At 44.2% G+C, this 22,464-nt stretch overlaps 1 protein-coding gene across 1 annotated transcript in view; it reads right to left on the reverse strand.

The window, feature by feature from the left end:
- LOC139757333 (ionotropic receptor 21a-like) overlaps window positions 1-8,995 on the reverse strand; it is a 35,945-nt gene extending 26,950 nt beyond the window's left edge. The window contains exons 1-2 of the mRNA XM_071677756.1: window positions 8,953-8,995; window positions 8,253-8,368 (exon numbers count right to left, since the gene is read on the reverse strand). Of these exons, the coding sequence (XP_071533857.1) occupies window positions 8,253-8,368; window positions 8,953-8,995 (159 nt within the window). The remainder of the gene's footprint in view (window positions 1-8,252; window positions 8,369-8,952) is intronic.
- Between the last annotated feature and the right edge of the window lie 13,469 nt (window positions 8,996-22,464).

The raw sequence follows: 22,464 nt of genomic DNA on the forward strand, positions 1-22,464 counted from the left end.
AATTGGAGCGATGTGGTATACAGGGGTTGACGTGCTGTCAGTGGATTGAATCAAGGCATGTGAAGCGTCCGGGGTAAACCAAGGAAAGCTGTGTAGGTATGTATATATGCGTGTGTGGACGTGTGTATGTACATGTGTATGGGGGGGGTTGGGCCATTTCTTTCGTCTGTTTCCTTGCGCTACCTCGCAAACACGGGAGACAGCGACAAAGTATAAAAAAAAAAAAAAAAAAAATATATATATATATATATATATATATATATATATATATATATATATATATATATATATATATATATATATATATATATATATATATATCCCTAGGGATAGGGGAGAAAGAATACTTCCCACGTATTCCCTGCGTGTCGTAGAAGGCGACTAAAAGGGGAGGGAGCGGGGGGCTGGAAATCCTCCCCTCTCAATTTTTTTTAATTTTCCAAAAGAAGGAACAGAGAAGGGGGCCAGGTGAGGATATTCCCTCAGTGGCCCAGTTCTCTGTTCTTAACGCTACCTCGCTAACGCGGGAAATGGCGAATAGTTTGAAAAAAAAAAAAAAAATATATATATATATATATATATATATATATGTGTATATATTTATATATATATATATATATATATATATGTATATATATGTGTATATATATGTATATATATATATATATATATATATATATATATATATATATATATATATATATATATATATATATATATATATATAAATATATATACAGGTCAAGAGAAAGGTGCAAGAGGTGAAAAAAAGGGCAAATGAGAGTTGGGATGAGAGAGTATCATTAAATTTTAGGGAGAATAAAAAGATGTTCTGGAAGGAGGTAAATAAAGTGCGTAAGACAAGGGAGCAAATGGGAACTTCAGTGAAGGGCGCAAATGGGGAGGTGATAACAAGTAGTGGTGATGTGAGAAAGAGATGGAGTGAGTATTTTGAAGGTTTGTTGAATGTGTTTGATGATAGAGTGGCAGATATAGGGTGTTTTGGTCGAGGTGGTGTGCAAAGTGAGAGGGTTAGGGAAAATGATTTGGTAAACAGAGAAGAGGTAGTGAAAGCTTTGCGGAAGATGAAAGCCGGCAAGGCAGCAGGTTTGGATGGTATTGCAGTGGAATTTATTAATAAAGGGGGTGACTGTATTGTTGACTGGTTGGTAAGGTTATTTAATGTATGTATGACTCATGGTGAGGTGCCTGAGGATTGGCGGAATGCGTGCATAGTGCCATTGTACAAAGGCAAAGGGGATAAGAGTGAGTGCTCAAATTACAGAGGTATAAGTTTGTTGAGTATTCCTGGTAAATTATATGGGAGGGTATTGATTGAGAGGGTGAAGGCATGTACAGAGCATCAGATTGGGGAAGAGCAGTGTGGTTTCAGAAGTGGTAGAGGATGTGTGGATCAGGTGTTTGCTTTGAAGAATGTATGTGAGAAATACTTAGAAAAGCAAATGGATTTGTATGTAGCATTTATGGATCTGGAGAAGGCATATGATAGAGTTGATAGAGATGCTCTGTGGAAGGTATTAAGAATATATGGTGTGGGAGGCAAGTTGTTAGAAGCAGTGAAAAGTTTTTATCGAGGATGTAAGGCATGTGTACGTGTAGGAAGAGAGGAAAGTGATTGGTTCTCAGTGAATGTAGGTTTGCGGCAGGGGTTTGTGATGTCTCCATGGTTGTTTAATTTGTTTATGCATGGGGTTGTTAGGGAGGTAAATGCAAGAGTTTTGGAAAGAGGGGCAAGTATGAAGTCTGTTGTGGATGAGAGAGCTTGGGAAGTGAGTCAGTTGTTGTTCGCTGATGATACAGCGCTGGTGGCTGATTCATGTGAGAAACTGCAGAAGCTGGTGACTGAGTTTGGTAAAGTGTGTGGAAGAAGAAAGTTAAGAGTAAATGTGAATAAGAGCAAGGTTATTAGGTACAGTAGGGTTGAGGGTCAAGTCAATTGGGAGGTGAGTTTGAATGGAGATAAACTGGAGGAAGTGAAGTGTTTTAGATATCTGGGAGTGGATCTGGCAGCGGATGGAACCATGGAAGCGGAAGTGGATCATAGGGTGGGGGAGGGGGCGAAAATTCTGGGGGCCTTGAAGAATGTGTGGAAGTCGAGAACATTATCTCGGAAAGCAAAAATGGGTATGTTTGAAGGAATAGTGGTTCCAACAATGTTGTATGGTTGCGAGGCGTGGGCTATGGATAGATTTGTGCGCAGGAGGATGGATGTGCTGGAAATGAGATGTTTGAGGACAATGTGTGGTGTGAGGTGGTTTGATCGAGTGAGTAACGTAATGGTAAGAGAGATGTGTGGAAATAAAAAGAGCGTGGTTGAGAGAGCAGAAGAGGGTGTTTTGAAGTGGTTTGGGCACATGGAGAGGATGAGTGAGGAAAGATTGACCAAGAGGATATATGTGTCGGAGGTGGAGGGAACAAGGAGAAGAGGGAAACCAAATTGGAGGTGGAAAGATGGAGTGAAAAAGATTTTGTGTGATCGGGGCCTGAACATGCAGGAGGATGAAAGGAGGGCAAGGAATAGAGTGAATTGGAGCGATGTGGTATACCGGGGTTGACGTGCTGTCAGTGGATTGAATCAAGGCATGTGAAGCGTCTGGGGTAAACCATGGAAAGCTGTGTAGGTATGTATATTTGCGTGTGTGGACGTATGTATATACATGTCTATGGGGGGGGTTGGGCCATTTCTTTCGTCTGTTTCCTTGTGCTACCTCGCAAACGCGGGAGACAGCGACAAAGTGTAAAAAAAAAAAAAAAAAAAAATATATATATATATATATATATATATATATATATATATATATATATATATATATATTCCAAAAGTCTCTCTTTCGCGCTCCTGTCAATTAACACATAATCCAATAACGCTCTCTGGCCATCTCTCCTACTTACGTACGTATACTTATGTATATCTCGCTTTTTAAACCAGGTATTCCCAATCACTAGTCCTTTTTCAGCACATAAATCTACAAGCTCTTCACCATTTCCATTTACAACACTGATCACCCCATGTATACCAATTATTCCCTCAACTGCCACATTACTCACCTTTGCGTTTGTATGTAGCATTTATGGATCTGGAGAAGGCATATGACAGAGTTGATAGAGATGATCTGTGGAAGGTATTAAGAATATATGGTGTCGGAGGCAAGTTGTTAGAAGCAGTGAAAAGTTTTTATCGAGGATATAAGGCATGTGTACGTGTAGGAAGAGAGGAAAGTGATTGGTTCTCAGTGAATGTAGGTTTGCGGCAGGGGTGTGTGATGTCTCCATGGATGTTTAATTTGTTTATGGATGGGGTTGTCAGGGAGGTGAATGCAAGAGTTTTGGAAAGAGGGGCAAGTATGAAGTCTGTTGGGGATGAGAGAGCTTGGGAAGTGAGTCAGTTGTTGTTCGCTGATGATACAGCGCTGGTGGCTGATTCATGTGAGAAACTGCAGAAGCTGGTGACTGAGTTTGGTAAAGTGTGTGAAAGAAGAACGTTAAGAGTAAATGTGAATAAGAGCAAGGTAATTAGGTACAGTAGGGTTGAGGGTCAAGTCAATTGGGAGGTAAGTTTGAATGGAGAAAAACTGGAGGAAGTAAAGTGTTTTAGATATCTGGGAGTGGATCTGGCAGCGGATGGAACCATGGAAGCGGAAGTGGATCATAGGGTGGGGGAGGGGGCGAAAACCCTGGGAGCCTTGAAGAATGTGTGGAAGTCGAGAACATTATCTCGGAAAGCAAAAATGGGTATGTTTGAAGGAATAGTGGTTCCAACAATGTTGTATGGTTGCGAGGCGTGGGCTATGGATAGAGTTGTGCGCAGGAGGATGGATGTGCTGGAAATGAGATGTTTGAGGACAATGTGTGGTGTGAGGTGGTTTGATCGAGTAAGTAACGTAAGGGTAAGATAGATGTGTGGAAATAAAAAGAGCGTGGTTGAGAGAGCAGAAGAGGGTGTTTTGAAATGGTTTGGGCACATGTAGAGAATGAGTGAGGAAAGATTGACCAAGAGGATATATGTGTCGGAGGTGGAGGGAACGAGGAGAAGTGGGAGACCAAATTGTAGGTGGAAAGATGGAGTGAAAAAGATTTTGTTTTATCGGCGCCTGAACATGCAGGAGGGTGTAAGGAGGGCAAGGAATAGAGTGAATTGGATCGATGTGGTATACCGGTTTTGACGTGCTGTCAGTGGATTGAATCAGGCCATGTGAAGCGTCTGGGGTAAACCATGGAAAGCTGTGTAGGTATGTATATTTGCGTGTGTGGACGTATGTATATACATGTGTATGGGGGTGGGTTGGGCCATTTCTTTCGTCTGTTTCGTTGCGCTACCTCGCAAACGTGGGAGACAGCGACAAAAAGCAAAAAAAAAATAAAAATATATATATATACATATATATATGTATATATATATATATATATATATATATATATATATATATATATATATATATATATACATATATATGTATATAAATATATATATATATATATATATATATATATATATATATATATATATATATATATATATATATATATATATATATATATATATATACATATAGATATACATATATATATATATATATATATATATATATATATATATATATATATATATATATATATATATATATATATATATATATATATATATATATATATATATATATTTTTTTATTATACTTTGTCGCTGTCTCCCGCGTTTGCGAGGTAGCGCAAGGAAACAGACGAAAGAAATGGCCCAACCCACCCCCATACACATGTATATACATGCGTCCACACACGCAAATATACATAACTACACAGCTTTCCATGGTTTACCCCAGACGCTTCACATGGCCTGATTCAATCCACTGACAGCACGTCAACCCCGGTATACCACATCGATCCAATTCACTCTATTCCTTGCCGTCCTTTCACCCTCCTGCATATTCAGGCCCCGATCACACAAAATCTTTTTCACTCCATCTTTCCACCTCCAATTTGGTCTCCCACTTCTCCTCGTTCCCTCCACCTCCGACACATATATCCTCTTGGTCAATCTTTCCTCACTCATTCTCTACATGTGCCCAAACCATTTCAAAACACCCTCTTGTGCTCTCTCAACCGCCCTCTTTTTATTTCCACACATCTCTCTTACCCTTACTTTACTTACTCGATCAAACCACCTCACACCACACATTGTCCTTAAACATCTCATTTCCAGCACATCCATCCTCCTGCGCACAACTCTATCCATAGCCCACGCCTCGCAACCATACAACATTGTTGGAACCACTTTTCCTTCAAACATACCCATTTTCCTTTCCGAGATAATGTTCTCGACTTCCACACATTCTTCAAGGCTCCCATGATTTTCGCCCTTCCTTCACCCTATGATCCACTTCCGCTTCCACGGTTCCATCCGCTGCCAGATCCACTCCCAGATATCTAAAACACTTTACTTCATCCAGTTTTTCTCCATTCAAACTTACCTCCCAATTGACTTGACCCTCAACCCTACTGTACCTAATACCCTTGCTCTTATTCACATTTACTCTTAACTTTCTTCTTTCACACACTTTACCAAACCCAGTCACCAGCTTCTGCAGTTTCTCACATGAATCAGCCACCAGCGCTGTATCATTAGCGAACCACAGCTGACTCACTTCCCAAGCTCTCTCATCCACAACAGACTTCATACTTGCCCCTCTTTCCAAAACTCTTGCATTCACCTCCCTAACAACCCCATCCATAAACAAATTAAACAACCATGGAGACATCACACACCCCTGCCGCAAACCTACATTCACTGAGAACCAATCACTTTCCTCTCTTCCTACACGTACACATGCCTTACATCCTCGGTAAAAACTTTTCACTGCTTCTAACAACTTGCCTCCCACACCATATATTCTTAATGCCTTCCACAGAGCATCTCTATCAACTCTATCATATGCCTCCTCCAGATCCATAAATGCTACATACAAATTTTTTTGCTTTTCTAAGTATTTCTCACATACATTCTTCAAATCAAACACCTGATCCACACATCCTCTACCACTTCTGAAACCACACTGCTCTTTCCCAATCTGATGCTCTGTACATGCCTTCACCCTCTCAATCAATACCCTCCCATATAATTTACCTGGAATACTCAACAAACTTATACCTCTGTAATTTGAGCACTCACTCTTATCCCCCTTGCCTTTGTACAATGGCACTATGCACGCATTCCGCCAATCCTCAGGCACCTCACCATGAGTCATACATACATTAAATAACCTTACCAACCAGTCAATAATACAGTCACCCCCTTTTTTAATAAATTCCACTGCAATACCATCCAAACTTGCTGCCTTGCCGGCTTTCATCTTCCGCAAAGCTTTTACTACCTCTTCTCTGTTTACCAAATCATTTTCCCTAACCCTCTCACTTTGCACATCACCTCGACCAAAACACCCTATATCTGGCACTGTATCATATATATATATATATATATATATATATATATATATATATATATATATATATATATATATATATATATATATATATATATATATATATATATATATATATATATATATATATATATATGAAATGAGATGTTTGAGGACAATGTGTGGTGTGAGGTGGTTTGATCGAGTAAGTAACGTAAGGGTAAGAGAGATGTGTGGAAATAAAAAGAGCGTGGTTGAGAAAGCAGAAGAGGGTGTTTTGAAATGGTTTGGTCACATGGAGAGAATGAGTGAGGAAAGATTGACCAAGAGGATATATGTGTCGGAGGTGGAGGGAACGAGGAGAAGAGGGAGACCAAATTGGAGGTGGAAAGATGGAGTGAAAAAGATTTTGTGTGATCGGGGCCTGAATATGCAGGAGGGTGAAAGGAGGGCAAGGAATAGAGTGAATTGGAGCGATGTGGTATACCGGGGTTGACGTGCTGTCAGTGGATTGAATCAAGGCATGTGTATGGGGTTGGGTTGGGCCATTTCTTTCGTCTGTTTCCTTGCGCTACCTCGCAAACGCGGGAGACAGCGACAAAGCAAAAAAAAAAATAAAAAAAAAATATATATATATATGTATATATATAAAGATATATATATATATATATATATGTATATATATATATATATATATATATATATATATATATATATATATATATATATATATATATATATATATTTTTTTTTTTTTTTTTTATACTTTGTCGCTGTCTCCCGCGTTTGCGAGGTAGCGCAAGGAAACAGACGAAAGAAATGGCCCAACCCCCCCCCCCATACACATGTATATACATACGTCCACACACGCAAATATACATACCTACACAGCTTTCCATGGTTTACCCCAGACGCTTCACATGCCTTGATTCAATCCACTGACAGCACGTCAACCCCGGTATACCACATCGCCCCAATTCACTCTATTCCTTGCCCTCCTTTCACCCTCCTGCATGTTCAGTGAATGTAGGTTTGCGGCAGGGGTGTGTGATGTCTCCATGGTTGTTTAATTTGTTTATGGATGGGGTTGTTAGGGAGGTAAATGCAAGAGTCTTGGAAAGAGGGGCAAGTATGAAGTCTGTTGGGGATGAGATAGCTTGGGAAGTGAGTCAGTTGTTGTTCGCTGATGATACAGCGCTGGTGGCTGATTCATGTGAGAAACTGCAGAAGCTGGTGACTGAGTTTGGTAAAGTGTGTGGAAGAAGAAAGTTAAGAGTAAATGTGAATAAGAGCAAGGTTATTAGGTACAGTAGGGTTGAGGGTCAAGTCAATTGGGAGGTGAGTTTGAATGGAGAAAAACTGGAGGAAGTGAAGTGTTTTAGATATCTGGGAGTGGATCTGGCAGCGGATGGAACCATATATTTGCTCTTTCAAATTCTGACCAAGATAAAATCTTAAGATGTATTTTATGAACATATTGTCCATGAGAAAGAAATGTCAACGCCAAATACACCACAAAATGTCAGTGTATACGATAAGTCATGACGTACCACGAAAAGTTATGACCTCACACCATCTCAGTGTTCAGTGTATGGGATAAGAATAGTTATGACGTACCATGAAAAGTTATGACCTCACACCATCCCAGTGTTCAGTGTATGGGATAAGATGAGTCATGACGTACCATGAAAAGTTATGACCTCACACCATCCCAGTGTTCAGTGTATGGGATAAGATGAGTCCTTACGTACCATTAAAAGTTATGACCTCACACCATCCCAGTGTTCAGTGTATGGGATAAGAATAGTTATGACGTACCATGAGGAGAGTGTAGGGCGAGGTGTCGTCTGTGATGATGATGACGGAGGAGCAGCTACTGCTGGGCTCTGACGCCGCCTCCAGCACCGCGCCCACTGCCTCGCCACCATCACATCCTGACCAAAATAATGTCCACTGGTAAACATGTTAAAGAGGATTTCCTCCTGTTTCTTTACCTCAGAATCATGAGTAATAGCATCAGTAGAAAAATATTGTACGACTGTCATTTGTTAGTATTGAATTTTATAAAAGCCGATATATCTTTTTTTCTTGCAAGGAAACTATCAAGAAAATCATAAGTTAGAAATCTCGAATTTTTCTCTATTCTTGATAACTATGTAAATGTTCCCTATGAGATACAACAGTTATATCCTCACTATGAACAACATATTGTGTGCCGTATTAGAAATATAAAGATAAAGCATTTCTCGGTCCAAATTCCATTCACGAATACCTTCAAGTGCATCTGGAATATATGAATATCTCTCTAAAATGATTCTGCCACCAAAGGTTCGTGCGTGTGTCTGTCTGTGTAAACTACCTATTAGTATGAACTTGTCCAGTATGTGTGGCACGTGAGGGAAGTAGTTCTACACTCATGGCTCCCATCGCTTTAACTTTCTCTGTTGTAATACAACCTAGTAAAGTACTTAATGCTGTCCATATTCGTAGGTTATCACTCAGTGTGAAATTAAATCACCTTGGATTTTGTTTTGCTTGTTACCTAAATCTGCTTTTTTCATGATATCAGAATTTGATATATTGCCAACTAGTGGGTTTGATAAATAACTGTTAAAGCTGTTATTATTTTCATTTAGCCCACTGGTTGGTAATATATCAAACTCTAATATCATGAGCAACGTAAATTCAATTAACAACCTTAATGATGTCCAGGTTGATTTTGATATCAAACTGGTAAGTGTTGATGTGTCTTCCTTGTTCACAAAATTTTAAGTCGATAACCTGTCACAATGCCAAGTTGTTGCCTTGGATAATCTTGATTTACCTGTTTCCAATTATGTGTTCATCATATTGATAGAACTGTATAAAGAGACTGTGCATTTCAGTTAAATGAAGAATATTAGGCTCAGAAAATTGATTTGGCGATGGGTAATCCTCTTTCACCAGTATTAAGTAATCTTTTCGCAGAATTCTTTGCAATAAAATTACTAAGAGAAGTCTTACCCTCTAAGGCAATCTGGTTTAGGCATGTAGGTGATGTTCTGTGTGTTCGATTTACAAACGAAAAATTACAAACATTTTTTGCCTTTAGTTAACAATTTAGTGCCTTCTATGAAATAATACTGTGGAAGCGGAAAATGATTTTGTAACAATTTTTAGATCGCATGATTCATAGGGATAGAAACATGTTTGAGTTAGGCATGTGCAGGAAACCCACCAATGTTTGTTCTTATATTCATTATTACTCAGCTCAACATGACGGAGCTAAACTATAATCATCCCAGTCGATGTTCCTCAGGGCATTACGTATATGCAATCCAGAAGTCCTTGACGATGAGCTTGAGATATATTCCACTGGATCCAAGTTGAGGGACCCTAGATCTTACATTGATAAATATCTTGAGTTGGCAAAGAAATTTTTCAGAGTTAACCCCAAACCTCTCCTTGATACCGAAAATCTTTTAGTTCTCCCTTTTAGTGATAATTTTATGTTACTTTCTAGGTTGCATGAATCCTTTAATGTAAAGGTAGCCTTCAACAATAATAATAAAGTAAAGGATATCTTAATCAAAATCTCGCCACAAAATCCTGCAGGGTATGTTTACAGAATCCCTTGTAAAAGCTGTCATATGTGTTATATTGAGCAGACTGGTAAGGATCTTTATGTCAGACTTAAGCAACATAAAGATAGTATAAGAGCAGGACAAGAATCAAATGCTTTGTTTAAACATGTTAAAAATCATGACTTTTGTATAGAGTGGAAGTAACATTAATTCAATTATCAACTAGCTCCTTTACCACGAGAAACATCATTTAGTCTTCTATTATTAAGAACACAAAGAATTGTAATATTGTCGTGGGCATGTTTTTTTTAAACAATTTCCTTTCGTTTCCACATAACAAAATTCTATGACATGCATGAAGCCAGACCCTAACACCACCAACTCCGAACACCATCAACTTGTTTACCAATGGCGCCTTAGCTTCTTCCCAATCCCTGTATATCAACTGACTGTTCTAAGTTTTCTACATGATTTTTGCATCTCTCCTGAAGATGTGATCATAACAGAAAGTGCACTAGGGAACTTATCGTGTTTCATTTTCTCTTTATGATCACCAAATACTAGATGGCGTGACAGAGGCCACAGAGGTGCGCATGATCTAGTATGCATAAAACCACGAGGAAAATCAAAAACTATAAGTTTCCAAGTGCACTTTCGTGTAATGATCACATCGTCAGGGGAAATACAAGAATGAGATAGATTTAGAACAGTCAGTTGATATACAAGGAAGAGTAGAAATTAAGACGCCATTGGTAAGCAGTTTGGTGTTTGGGTTGTTAGTATTAGGGTGTGGTATCATGCGTGTCATAAAGTTTTATTACTCGGACGCGAAAGGGAAGTGTTTAGAAATATGCCTCCGACAAAGTTATCCAGTTTGTGTAGACCTTAACCAAAATTAATGTTACAATTCTTTGTGTATTTCGTAATAGAAGATTTAATGATATTTCTCATGGGAAGGAGTTACAGTTAATAACAGAAATAGCGTTACTCCAATCAATACAATAGTCATAAACTTTAACATGATTAAACAAAGCACTTAATTCTTGTCCTGTTCTTATACTATATTTTTGCTGCTTAAGTCTAACATAAAGATCCTTACCAATCTCCCAACATAAAACTTATTACAGCTTTAACCACATATTCTGTAAACACAGCCCGCGAAATTTTCTGGTGAGTTTTTGATTAAGATATTCCTTATAGTATTTCTATTTACATTAAAAGATCTAAGCAACCTAGGAAGTATTGTAAAATCATTACTAAAAGAGAGAATTAAAAGATTCTTGGAATCAAGAGGAGGCTTGGGTTTAACTCTATAAAATGACTTCTTTGCCAGCTAGAGAGATTTATCAAATGAAAGATCTAGGATATTCTAACTTGGATCCAGTAGAATATATCTTCTCAAGCTCGTCATCAATAAAGTCTGGAACATTGACTGAAATGATGATAATTTAACTCTGTCATGTTGAGCTGAGTAATAATGAATATCTAAACAAACATAGGTATATTTTCTGTATATGCTAAGCTTAAACATGTTTTTATCCCTATGGATCATGCAGTCTGAAAATGGTAACATGCAATTATTTTCCACTTTCAAATAAATTTGATAGAAGGAACTAAAATGTTAAGTAAAGGGAGACATATTTGTAAATTCTCGTTTGTTGGCCAAACACAAAGAACATCTACATACCTAAACCAAAATACCTTAGAGGGTAAGATATCCCTTAGTAATTTTGTGTCAAAGAATTCTATGTGAAAATTACTTGATACCGGTGAAAGAGATTTACCCATCGCCATACCAAATTCTTTGCATAACTTTCTCCCTTAAACTGAAATGCACTGTCTTTCATGGACAATTTCACCAGGAAACGGAGTATGAAACAGGTAAATCAAGATTATCCAAGACATCAACCAAATATTGTAAGAGGCCATCAACTGAAACTTTTGTGAACAAGGATGAAACATCAAAACTTATTAGTTTGAAATCAAATCAACATGGTAATCTTTAAGCTTTTGTACTAAATCTAAATTGTTCATGATATTAGAATTTAAGATCTTAAGCATTAGTGGGCTTAATAAAGAAACTAACCATTTCAATAATCTATCTGTGACGGAGCCAACTGAACTCTCCGTGGGTCTTGTTGAAAGTTTGGCTTGTGTGTGTCAATGAAGGAGACAATGATGAGAGTACAAATGGATATCATCGAGGATTATGTATACCAACACCATGTCGTACTTCCCCTGAAGATACTCCGAAATGTATTTAAAGAAATTTTACTTAACTGTAAAGCTGTCATATGTTTTTTGGTGGACAGGCTGGTAAGGATCTTCATGTTAGACTTAAGTAACATAAATATAGTATAAGAGTAGGAGATTTTACCCTATTTCGTGTACGCCTTTCACACTCCTGCATGTTCAGGCCCCGATCTTTAAGAATCTTTTTCACTCCATCTTTCCACTTCCAAATTTTGTTTCCTGCATCTTCTTGTTCCCTCCACTTCTGACACATATAACCACTTCATCAGCCTATCCCCAGTGATTCTCTCCATATGTCCAAACCATTTCAACACACACTCTTCTGTTCTCTCAGTCACACTCTTTTCATTGCCACACATCTCTCTTACCCTTTCATTACTTACTCTATCATTTCCAACACATCCAACCTCCTCCGCGCAACTCTGTCCATAGCCCATGCCTCACAACCATATGATATTGTTGGAACTATTATTCCTTCAAACCTCTATGTTTGCACTTCGAGATAAAGTTTCTCTCTTTCCACACATTCTCCATTGCTCCCAGGATCATCGCTCCCTTTCCCGCCCTATGACTTTTCCGCTTCCATGGTTCCATTCGCTGCCAAGTCCACTCCCAGATATCTAAAACACTTCATTTAGTTCAATTTTTTCCATTCAAACTTACCTCCCAACTAACTTGTCCCTCAACCCTGCTGAACCTAATAACCTTGCTTTTATCACATTTACTCTCAACTTTTTCTTTTCACAAATTCTTCCGAACTCAGTCATCAACTCTGCAGTTTCTCACTCAGATCAGTCACTAGCACTGTATCATATGCGAACAACTGACTCACTTCCCAGTCCCTCTCATCCCCAACACTGTATACTTACCCCTCTCTCCAAAACTCTTGCATTTACCTCCCTCACTACCCCATCCATAAACAAATTGAACAGCCATGTTAACATCACATTTTCTTGCCGCCGACAGAACTTTAGTGGGAACCAATCGCTCGCCTCTCTTCTTACTCGTACACACGCCTTACACCCTTGATAAAAAGTTCTCACAATGCATGTTCTATAACCCTGTCATATTGCAAATCCAACTGTTTTTCTAAGTACTTCTCACACACATTATTCAAAGCAAACCCCTGATCCAAACATCCTCTACCACTTCCGAAACCACACTGCTCCTCCCCAGTCTGATGCTCTGTACATGCCTTCACCCTCTCAGTCAATACCCTCCCATACAATTTACTGAGAATACGCAAAAACTTATACCTCTGTAGTTTGAACACTCACCTTTTTACAGTGGCACTACACACGCATTCTTCCAATCCTTAGGCACTTCACCTTGATCCATATACACAATGAATATTTTTATCAGCCATTCAACAACAGTCACATCATTTCTTTACAAATTCAACTGCAATACCATCCAATACCGCGCCTTGCCGGCTTTCATCTACTGTAAGACTTTTACCTCCTCTTTTCTCTTCTCTCAACCACTCTCCCTGACTCTCTTACTTCGAACACCACCTCGACCTAAACACCGTACATATACCACTCCATCATCAAACACATTTAACAATCCTTCAAAATACTCACACAATCTCCTCACTCCATCACTACCTGTTATCACTTCCCCTTTTGCTCGCTTCACCGATGTGCCTGTTTTGCTCTCCTGTCTATCGCATATTATTTGCCTCCTTCCAAGCCATCTTTTCATTCTCCTCAAAGTTTAATGATGATCTCTCACCCTAACTTTCATTTTACCTCTTTTTCAAACCCAGCAACTACCTCTTGATCTCCTTCCCCTTCTTTGTAACACCCAGACGCCTCATTTTTTTTCACTTTCACTGGCGATTTCACTTCGTCCCACCAATCACTACCCTTTTTAATCTACCCACCTCCCACCTTTCTCATGCCACATTCAACTCTGGCACATGCCATCACTACTTCTTCATATACCTCCTATTCCTCACCCACTCCCCACACTTCATTAACTCTCACTTTTTGCCATTATACTCTCAAACTTTCCTGGTATTTCCTAACACAGGTCTCCTTTCTAAGCTTACTTACTCTCACCATTTCGTTCTCCCCGACATTGTCTCCTCTTTTTTGAGAACCTCTACAAATCTCCAGCCTCGCCTCCATAAGTACTTCGTCCCACCCGCTGCCCTTTTCTGTAGAGTTACGTCCAAAAGTCTCTCTTTTACACGCCTATCAATTACTAGTATTCTAATAAAGCCCCTTGACTCACATACATATAAATTTGTATATCTTTTTAAACCAGGTATTCCCAATCACCAGTCGCTTTCAGCACACACCTTAACAACCTTTTCAACATTTCCATTCACAACATGGAATACACCATGCACACCTATTAAACCGTCAACTACCACATTACTTACTTTCGCATTTAAATCACCCACCACTAATACCTGGTCTTGTGTACTGCTCCAAAAACACTTGTCTCTCATGACCAGGTGCATAGACACCAATAATCACGCATCTCTCGCCATTCACTTTCAGTTTTACCCACACCAATCTAGAATATTCTTTCTTACACTCTATGAGACGCCCCCATAACTCCTGCTTCAGGAGTAGTATAATTCTTCCTTAGCTCTTGTCCTCTCACCAACCCCTGATTTTACTCCCAAGACATTTCCAAACCATTCTTCCCCTTTACCCTTGAGATTCGCTTTACTCAGAGCCAAAACATCCAGGTTCCTTTCGTCAAACATATTACCTAACTGTCCTTTCTTCTCATCTTGCTTACATCCACGCACATTCATACACCACAATCTGAGCCTTTTAGGTGGATGAACATTCCCGAGTTGACTCCTTCTTCTGCTTCCTTTTTTAGAAATTGAAATACAAGAAGGCAAGGGCCTCCAGCCGCACCCCATCCCCTCTCACCCCCTTTACTTGCCTTATACGACACGTGGGGAACACGGATGCATTGTACATGTAAACGGGAAGGGACGGGATAACGCGAATAGAAAAGTATTCCCCCGTAAAACACACTCACTTCTTCCAACATTTTTTTGCCCAAAACGAGTGTCAGTGGCGCTCTCGGGCCGTCTACCAGGTATACGGGTTCGACCTAAACTCTCTCTCCCTCCACCCACCCAGCTTGGTAATTGGATTAAGTCTGACTGGATCTATTATCTTCGCACTAAAGTGTCTACCTTTAATGAATTCGACTGTGAAACAGATACGAAAATTACAAACTTTTACCAATGAACTGTTGATGCCTACGTTTGGTATGCTGCCCTTCAGTGTAATCTACGGCCCACGCCTCTCTGACCGTTGGAGTTGTGACCCACCTCGCTGGCCACGAGTGTTGTGACCCACCCAGCTGACCACAGGAGTTGTAACCCAACCAGCTGACCACAGGAGTTTTGACCCACCTCGCTGGCCACAGGGGTTATGACCCACCCCGCTGATCAAAGGAGTTAGGACTCACCCCGCTGACCACAGGTGTTGTGACCTATCCCGCTGACCACCAGAGTTGTGACCCACCCAGCTAACCATAGGAGTTGTGACCCACCTAGCTGGCCACAGGTGTTATGACCCATCCCGCTGACCACAGGAGTTGTGACCTATCCAGCTGACCACGGGAGTTGTGACCCACCCAGCCGACCATAGAAGTTGTGACCCACCCAGCTGATCACAGAAGATGTGACTCACCCAGCTGACCACGGGAGTTGTGACCTACCCAGCTGGCCACAAAAATTGTGACCCATCCAGCTGACCACATGGGTTATTACCCACCCAGCTGACCATAGGAGTTGTGACACACCCAGATGACCACAGGGGTTGTGACCCACCCAGCTGACCACAGGAGTTGTAGCCCACCCAGCTGACCACAGGAGTTTTGACTCACCGAACTGGCCACAGGGGTTGTGACCCACCCAGCTGACCACAGGAGTTGTGACCCACCCAGCTGACGAAAGGGGTTGTGACCTACCAGCTGACCACAGGAGTTGTGACCCAGTCAGGTGACCACGGGGATTACGACCCACCCAGCTGACCACAGAAGTTGTGACCCGCTCAGCTGACCATAGGGCTTATGACCCATCCAGCTGACCACAAAAGCTGTGACCCACCCAGCTGACCACAGATATTGTGACCCACCCAGCTGACCACAGGAGCTGTGACCCACCCAGGTGACCACAGGGGTTACGACCCACCCAGCTGACCACAGGAGTTGTGACCCACCCAGCTGACGACAGGAGTTGTGACCTACCAGCTGACCACAGAAGCTGTGACCCACCCAGGTGACCACGGAGATTACGACCCACCCAGCTGACCAGAGGAGTTGTGACCCACCCAGCTGACGACGGGAGTTATAACCCAAACAGCTGGCCGAAGGAGTTGTGACCTACCCAGCTGGCAAAACCGGCTGATCACAGGAGTTTTGACCCACTCAGCTGGCCATAGGAGTTGTGACCCACCCAGCTGACCACAGGAGTTGTGATCCACCAGCTGAAGACAGTAATTGTGACCAACCAGCTGACCACAAGAGCTGTGACCCACCCAGGTGACCAGAGGGGTTAAAACCCACCCAGGTGATCACAGGAGTTGTGACCCACGCAGCTGACGACAGATATGACCTACCAGCTAACCACAGAGCTGTGACCCACCCAGCTGACCACAGGAGTTGTGACCTAACGTGCTGACCACAGGAGTTGTGACCCACCAGCTGACCACAAGAGTTGTGATCCAGGTAGCTGACCATAGGTGTTGTAACCCACCCAGCTGACCACATGGGTTATGACCCATCCAGCTGACCACATGGTTTATGACCCATCCAGCTGACCAAAGAGTTGTGACCCACCCAGCTGACCACAGGAGATTTGACCCACCCAGCTGGCCACAGGAGCTGTGACCCACCCAGCTGACGACAGGAGTTGTGACCTAGCAGCTGACCATAGGCGCTGTGGCCCACCCAGGTGACCACAGGGGTTATGACCCATCCAGCTGACCACAAGAGTTGCCCCCCACCCAGCTGACGAAAGAAATTGTGACCCACCCAGCTGACTGCGGGAGCTGTGACCCACCCAGCTGACCACAGGAGTTGTGATCCACCCAGCTGACCACAGAAGTTGTGACTCACCCAGCTGACCACGGGAGTTGTGACCCACCAAGCTGACTAAAGGAGTTGTGACTCACCCAGCTGACCACAGGAGTTATGACCCAAACAACCGGCCAAAGGAGTTGCGACCCACATAGCTGGCAAAACCAGCTGATCACAGGAGTTGTGACCCATCAGCTGACCACAGGAGTTATGTCCCAGGCAGCAGACCACAGGTGTTGTAAACCACCAAGCTGACCATATGGGTTATGACCTACCCAGCTAACGACAGGAGTTGTGACCCACCCAGCTGACCACAGGAGTTTTGACCCACCCAGCTGGCCACAGGAGTTGTGACCCACCCAGCTGACCAGAGGAGTTGTGACCCACCCAGGTGACCACAGGGGTTGCGACCCACCCAGCTGACCACAGGAGTTGAGACCCACCCAGCTGACCACAAGAGTTTGACCCACCTAGCTGACCACAGAAATTTTGACCCACCCAGCTGACTACGGGAGCTGTGACCCACCCAGCTGACCACAGGTGTTATGACCCACCAGCTGACCACACGAGTTGAGATCCACCCAGCTGACCACAGAAGTTATGACCCACCCAGCTGACCACAGAAGTTGTGACCCACCCAGCTGACCACAGAAGTTGTGACTCACCCAGCTGACAACGGGAGCTGTGACCCACTCAACGGGCCACAAGAATTGTGACCCACCCAGCTGACCAAAGGGGTTATGACCCACCCAGCTGAACACAGTTGTGACATACCCAGATGATCAGATGGGTTTTTGACCCACTAGCTGACCACAGGAGTTGAGATCCACCCAGCTGACCACAGAAGTTATGACCCACCCAGCTGACCACAGAAGTTGTGACCCACTCAGCTGACCACAGAAGTTGTGACTCACCCAGCTGACCACGGGAGTTGTGACCCACCCAACTGGCCACAAGAATTGTGACCCACCAAGCTGACCAAAGGGTTTATGACCCACCCAGCTGAACACAGGAGTTGTGACTCACCCAGATGATCACAGATGATCACCCACCAAGCTGATCACAGAAATTGTGACCCACCAGCTGACTTCAGGAGTTGTGATTTACGCAGCTGACCACAGGTGCTGTAACCCACACAGTTCACCACAGGTGTTATGACCCCATCCAGCTAACCACAAGAGTTGTGACCCACCCAGCCGACCATAGGAGCTATGACTCGCCCAGCTGACCACAAGAGTTGTGACCCACCCAGCTGACCACAGGAGTTGTGACCCACCCAGCTGACCACAAGAGGTGTGACACCCAGCTCACCACATGAGTTGTAACCCACCCAGCTGACCACAGAAGTTGTGACCCACCAAGCTGACCACAAGAGTTGTGACCTACAAGCTGACGACAGGAGTTGTGACCCACCCAGTTGACCACAGGTGTTGTGACCTACCCAGTTGACTACAGGTGTTATGACCCACCCAAATAGCCACAGGTGTTGTGACGCACCCTGATGACCATAGGAGTTGTGACCCACCGAGGTGACCACAGGTGTTTTGACCCTCCCAGCCTACCACAAGTGTTGTGACCCATCAAGCTGGCCACAGGTGTTGTGACCCACTCAGCTGACCACAAAAGCTGTGACCTACCGAGCTGACGACAGGAGTTGTGACCTACCAGCTGACCACAGGAGTTGTGATCCACCCAGTTGAACACAGGGGTTATGACCCATCCAGCTGACCACAAGAGCTGTGACCCACCCAGCTGACCACAGAAATTGTGATCCACCCAACTGACTACGGGAGTTGTGACCCACCCAGCTGACCACAGGTGTTGTGACCCACCCAGCTGACCACAAGAGTTGTACCCACCCGGCTGATCACAGAAGTTGTGACCCACCCAACTAACTAAGGGAGCTGTGACCCACCCAGCTGACACAGGAGTTGAGACCCACCCAGCTGACCACAGAAGTTATGACCCACCCAGCTGACCACGGGAGTTGTTACCCACCCAGCTGACTACAGAAGTTGTGACTCACCCGCTGACCACGGGAGTTGTGACCCACCCAACTGGCCACAAGAACTGTGACCGACCCAGCCAACCAAAGGGGTTATGACCCATTCAGCTGACCACAGGAGTTGTGACTCACCCAGATGATCATATGGGTTGTGACCCACCCAGCTGATCACAGAAGTTGTACCCACCCGCTGACCTCGGGATTTGTGATCAACGCAGCTGACCACAGGTGTTGTAACCCACCCAGCTGACCACAGGTGTCATGACCCATCCAGGTGACCACAAGAGATGTGACCTACCCAGGTGACCATAGGAGCTGTGACCCGCCCAGCTGACCACAGGCGTTGTGACACATTCATCTGATTACAGGAGTTGTGACCCACCCAGCTGACCACAAGAGTTGTGACTCACTCAGTTGACCACAGGAGTTGTGACCCACCCAGCTGATCACAGAAGTTGTGACCCACCAAGCTGATGACAGGAGTTGTGACCTACCAGCTGACCACACGTGTTGTGACCCACCCAGCTGACCACAGGTGTTATGACCCACCCAAATAGCCACAGATGTTGTGACGCACCCATATGACCACAGGAGTTGTGACCCACCCAGGAGACCACAGGTGTTTTGAACCACCCAGCCTGCCACAGGTGTTGTGACCCATCCAGCTGGCCATTGGTGGTGTGACCCACCTTTCTGACCACAGATGTTGTGACCCACTCAGCTGACGACAGGAGTTGTGACTTACCAGCTGACCATAGGAGCTGTGACCCACCCAGCTGACCATAGGAGTTGTGACTCATCCATCTGACCACAAGAGTTGTGACCCACCCAGCTGACCAAAGGAGATGTGACCTAACAGCTGACCACAGGAGTTGTGACCTACCAGCTGACCACAGGAGGTGTGATCCACCCAGCTGACCACAGGTGTTGTGACCCACCCAGCTTACCACAGGTGTTATGACCCACCCAAACGGCCACAGATGTTGTAACGCACCCAGCTGATCACAGGAGTTGTGACCCACCAAGGTGACCACAGATGTTGTGACCCACCTCGCTGGCCACAGGGGTTATGACCCATCCCGCTGACCAAAGGAGTTATGACTCTCCCCGCTGACCACAGGAGATGTGACCCAACCCGCTGACCACCAGAGTTGTGACGTACCCAGCTAACCATTGGAGTTGTGACCCACCCAGCTGGCCACAAGAGTTATAACCCACCCCGCTGACCACAGGAGTTATGACCCACCCAGCTGACCACAGAAGTTATGACCCACCCAGCTGACCACGGGAGTTGTGACTCACCCAGCTAACCACAGAAGTTCTAAGTCATCTAGTTGACCACGGGAGCTGTGACCCACCCAACTGGCCACAAGAATTGTGACCTACCCCGCTGACCAAAGGGGTATGACCCACCCATCTGACCACAGGAGTTATGACTCACCCAGATGATCACAGGGGTTGTGACCCACCCAGCTGATCACACGGGCTGTGACCCACTAGCTGACCTCAGGAGTTGTGACCCATGCAGCTGACCACATATGTTGTAACCCACCCATCTGAGTACAGGTGTTATGATCCATCCAGCTGACCACAAGAGTTGTGACCCACCCACCTTACCACAGGAGTTGTGACCTGCTCAGATGACCACTGGAGTTGTGACCCACCCATTTGACCACAGAAATTGTGACCCACCCATCTGACCACAGGAGTTGTGACCTAAACAGCTGACCACAGGAGTTGTGACCTACCAGCTGACCACAGGAGTTGTGACTCATCCAGCTGACCACAAGAGTTGTGACCCACCCAGCTTACCACAAGAGTTGTGACCCACCCAGCTGACGGCAGGAATTGTGACTCACCCATTTGACCACAGAAATTGTGACCCACCCAGCTGACCACAGGAGTTGTGACCCACCCAGCTGACCACAGGGGTCGTGACTCACCCAGCTGACCACATGAGTTGTGACCCACCAAGGTGACCACAGAAATTGTGACCCACCAAGCTGACCACAGGAGTTGTGACCTACCAGCTGAAGACAGCAGTTGTGACCCACCCAGCTGACCACGGGTGTTGTGACCTACCCAGCTGACCATAGGTGTTATGACCCACCCAAATAGCCACAGGTGTTGTGACACTCCCAGATGACCACAGGAGTTGTGACCCACCCAGGTGACCACAGGTGGTTTGACCCACTCAGCCTGCCACAGGTGTTGTGACCCATCTAGCTGGCCACAGGTATTGTGACCCACCCAGCTGACCACAGAAGTTGTTACTCACCCAGCTGACGATAAGAATTGTGACCTATTAGCTGACCACAGGAGCTGTGACCCTCCCAGCTGACCATGGGAGTTGTGACCCACCCAGCTAACCAAAGGAGTTGTGACCCACCCAGCTGACCACAGGAGTTGTGACCTACCAGCTGACCACAAGAGTTGTGACCCACCCAGCTGACCACAGGTGTTGTGACCCACCCAGCTTCCCACAGGTGTTATGACCCACCCAACGGCCACAGATGTTGTAACGCACCCAGCTGACCACAGATGTTGTGACCCACTAAGGTGACCACAGGTGTTGTGACCCACCTCGCTGGCCACAAGGCTTATGACCCACCTCGCTGACCAAAGGAGTTATGACTCAGCCCGCTGACCATAGGTGTTGTGACCTACTCCGCTGACGACAGGAGTTGTGACCCACCCAGCTGACCAAAGAATTTGTGACCCAAACAACTGACCACAGGAGTTGTGACCTACCAAGCTAACCATAGGAGTTGTGACCCATCCAGCTGGCCACAGGTGTTTTGACCCACCCCGATGACCACGGGAGTTGTGACCCACCCCGCTGACCATAGTAGTTGTGACCCACCCAGTGGCCACAGGAGTTGTGACCCACCAGCTGACCAGAGGAGCTATGACCCAACCTGCTGACCACAGGAGTTGTGACCCACCCAGCTGACCACGGGAGTTGTGACTCAACAGCTGACCAGAGGATTTGTGACCCACTCAGCTGACCACAGGAGTTATGACCCAAACAAGTGAAGACAGGAGTTGTGACCCACCTAGCTGACCACAGGTGTTTTGATCTATGCAGCTGACCACAGGAGTTGTGACCCACCCAGGTGACCACAGGTGTTTTGACCCACCCAGCTCT

The sequence above is a fragment of the Panulirus ornatus genome, chromosome 25, assembly GCF_036320965.1.
Source record: "Panulirus ornatus isolate Po-2019 chromosome 25, ASM3632096v1, whole genome shotgun sequence".
NCBI classification, from domain to species: domain Eukaryota; kingdom Metazoa; phylum Arthropoda; class Malacostraca; order Decapoda; family Palinuridae; genus Panulirus; species Panulirus ornatus.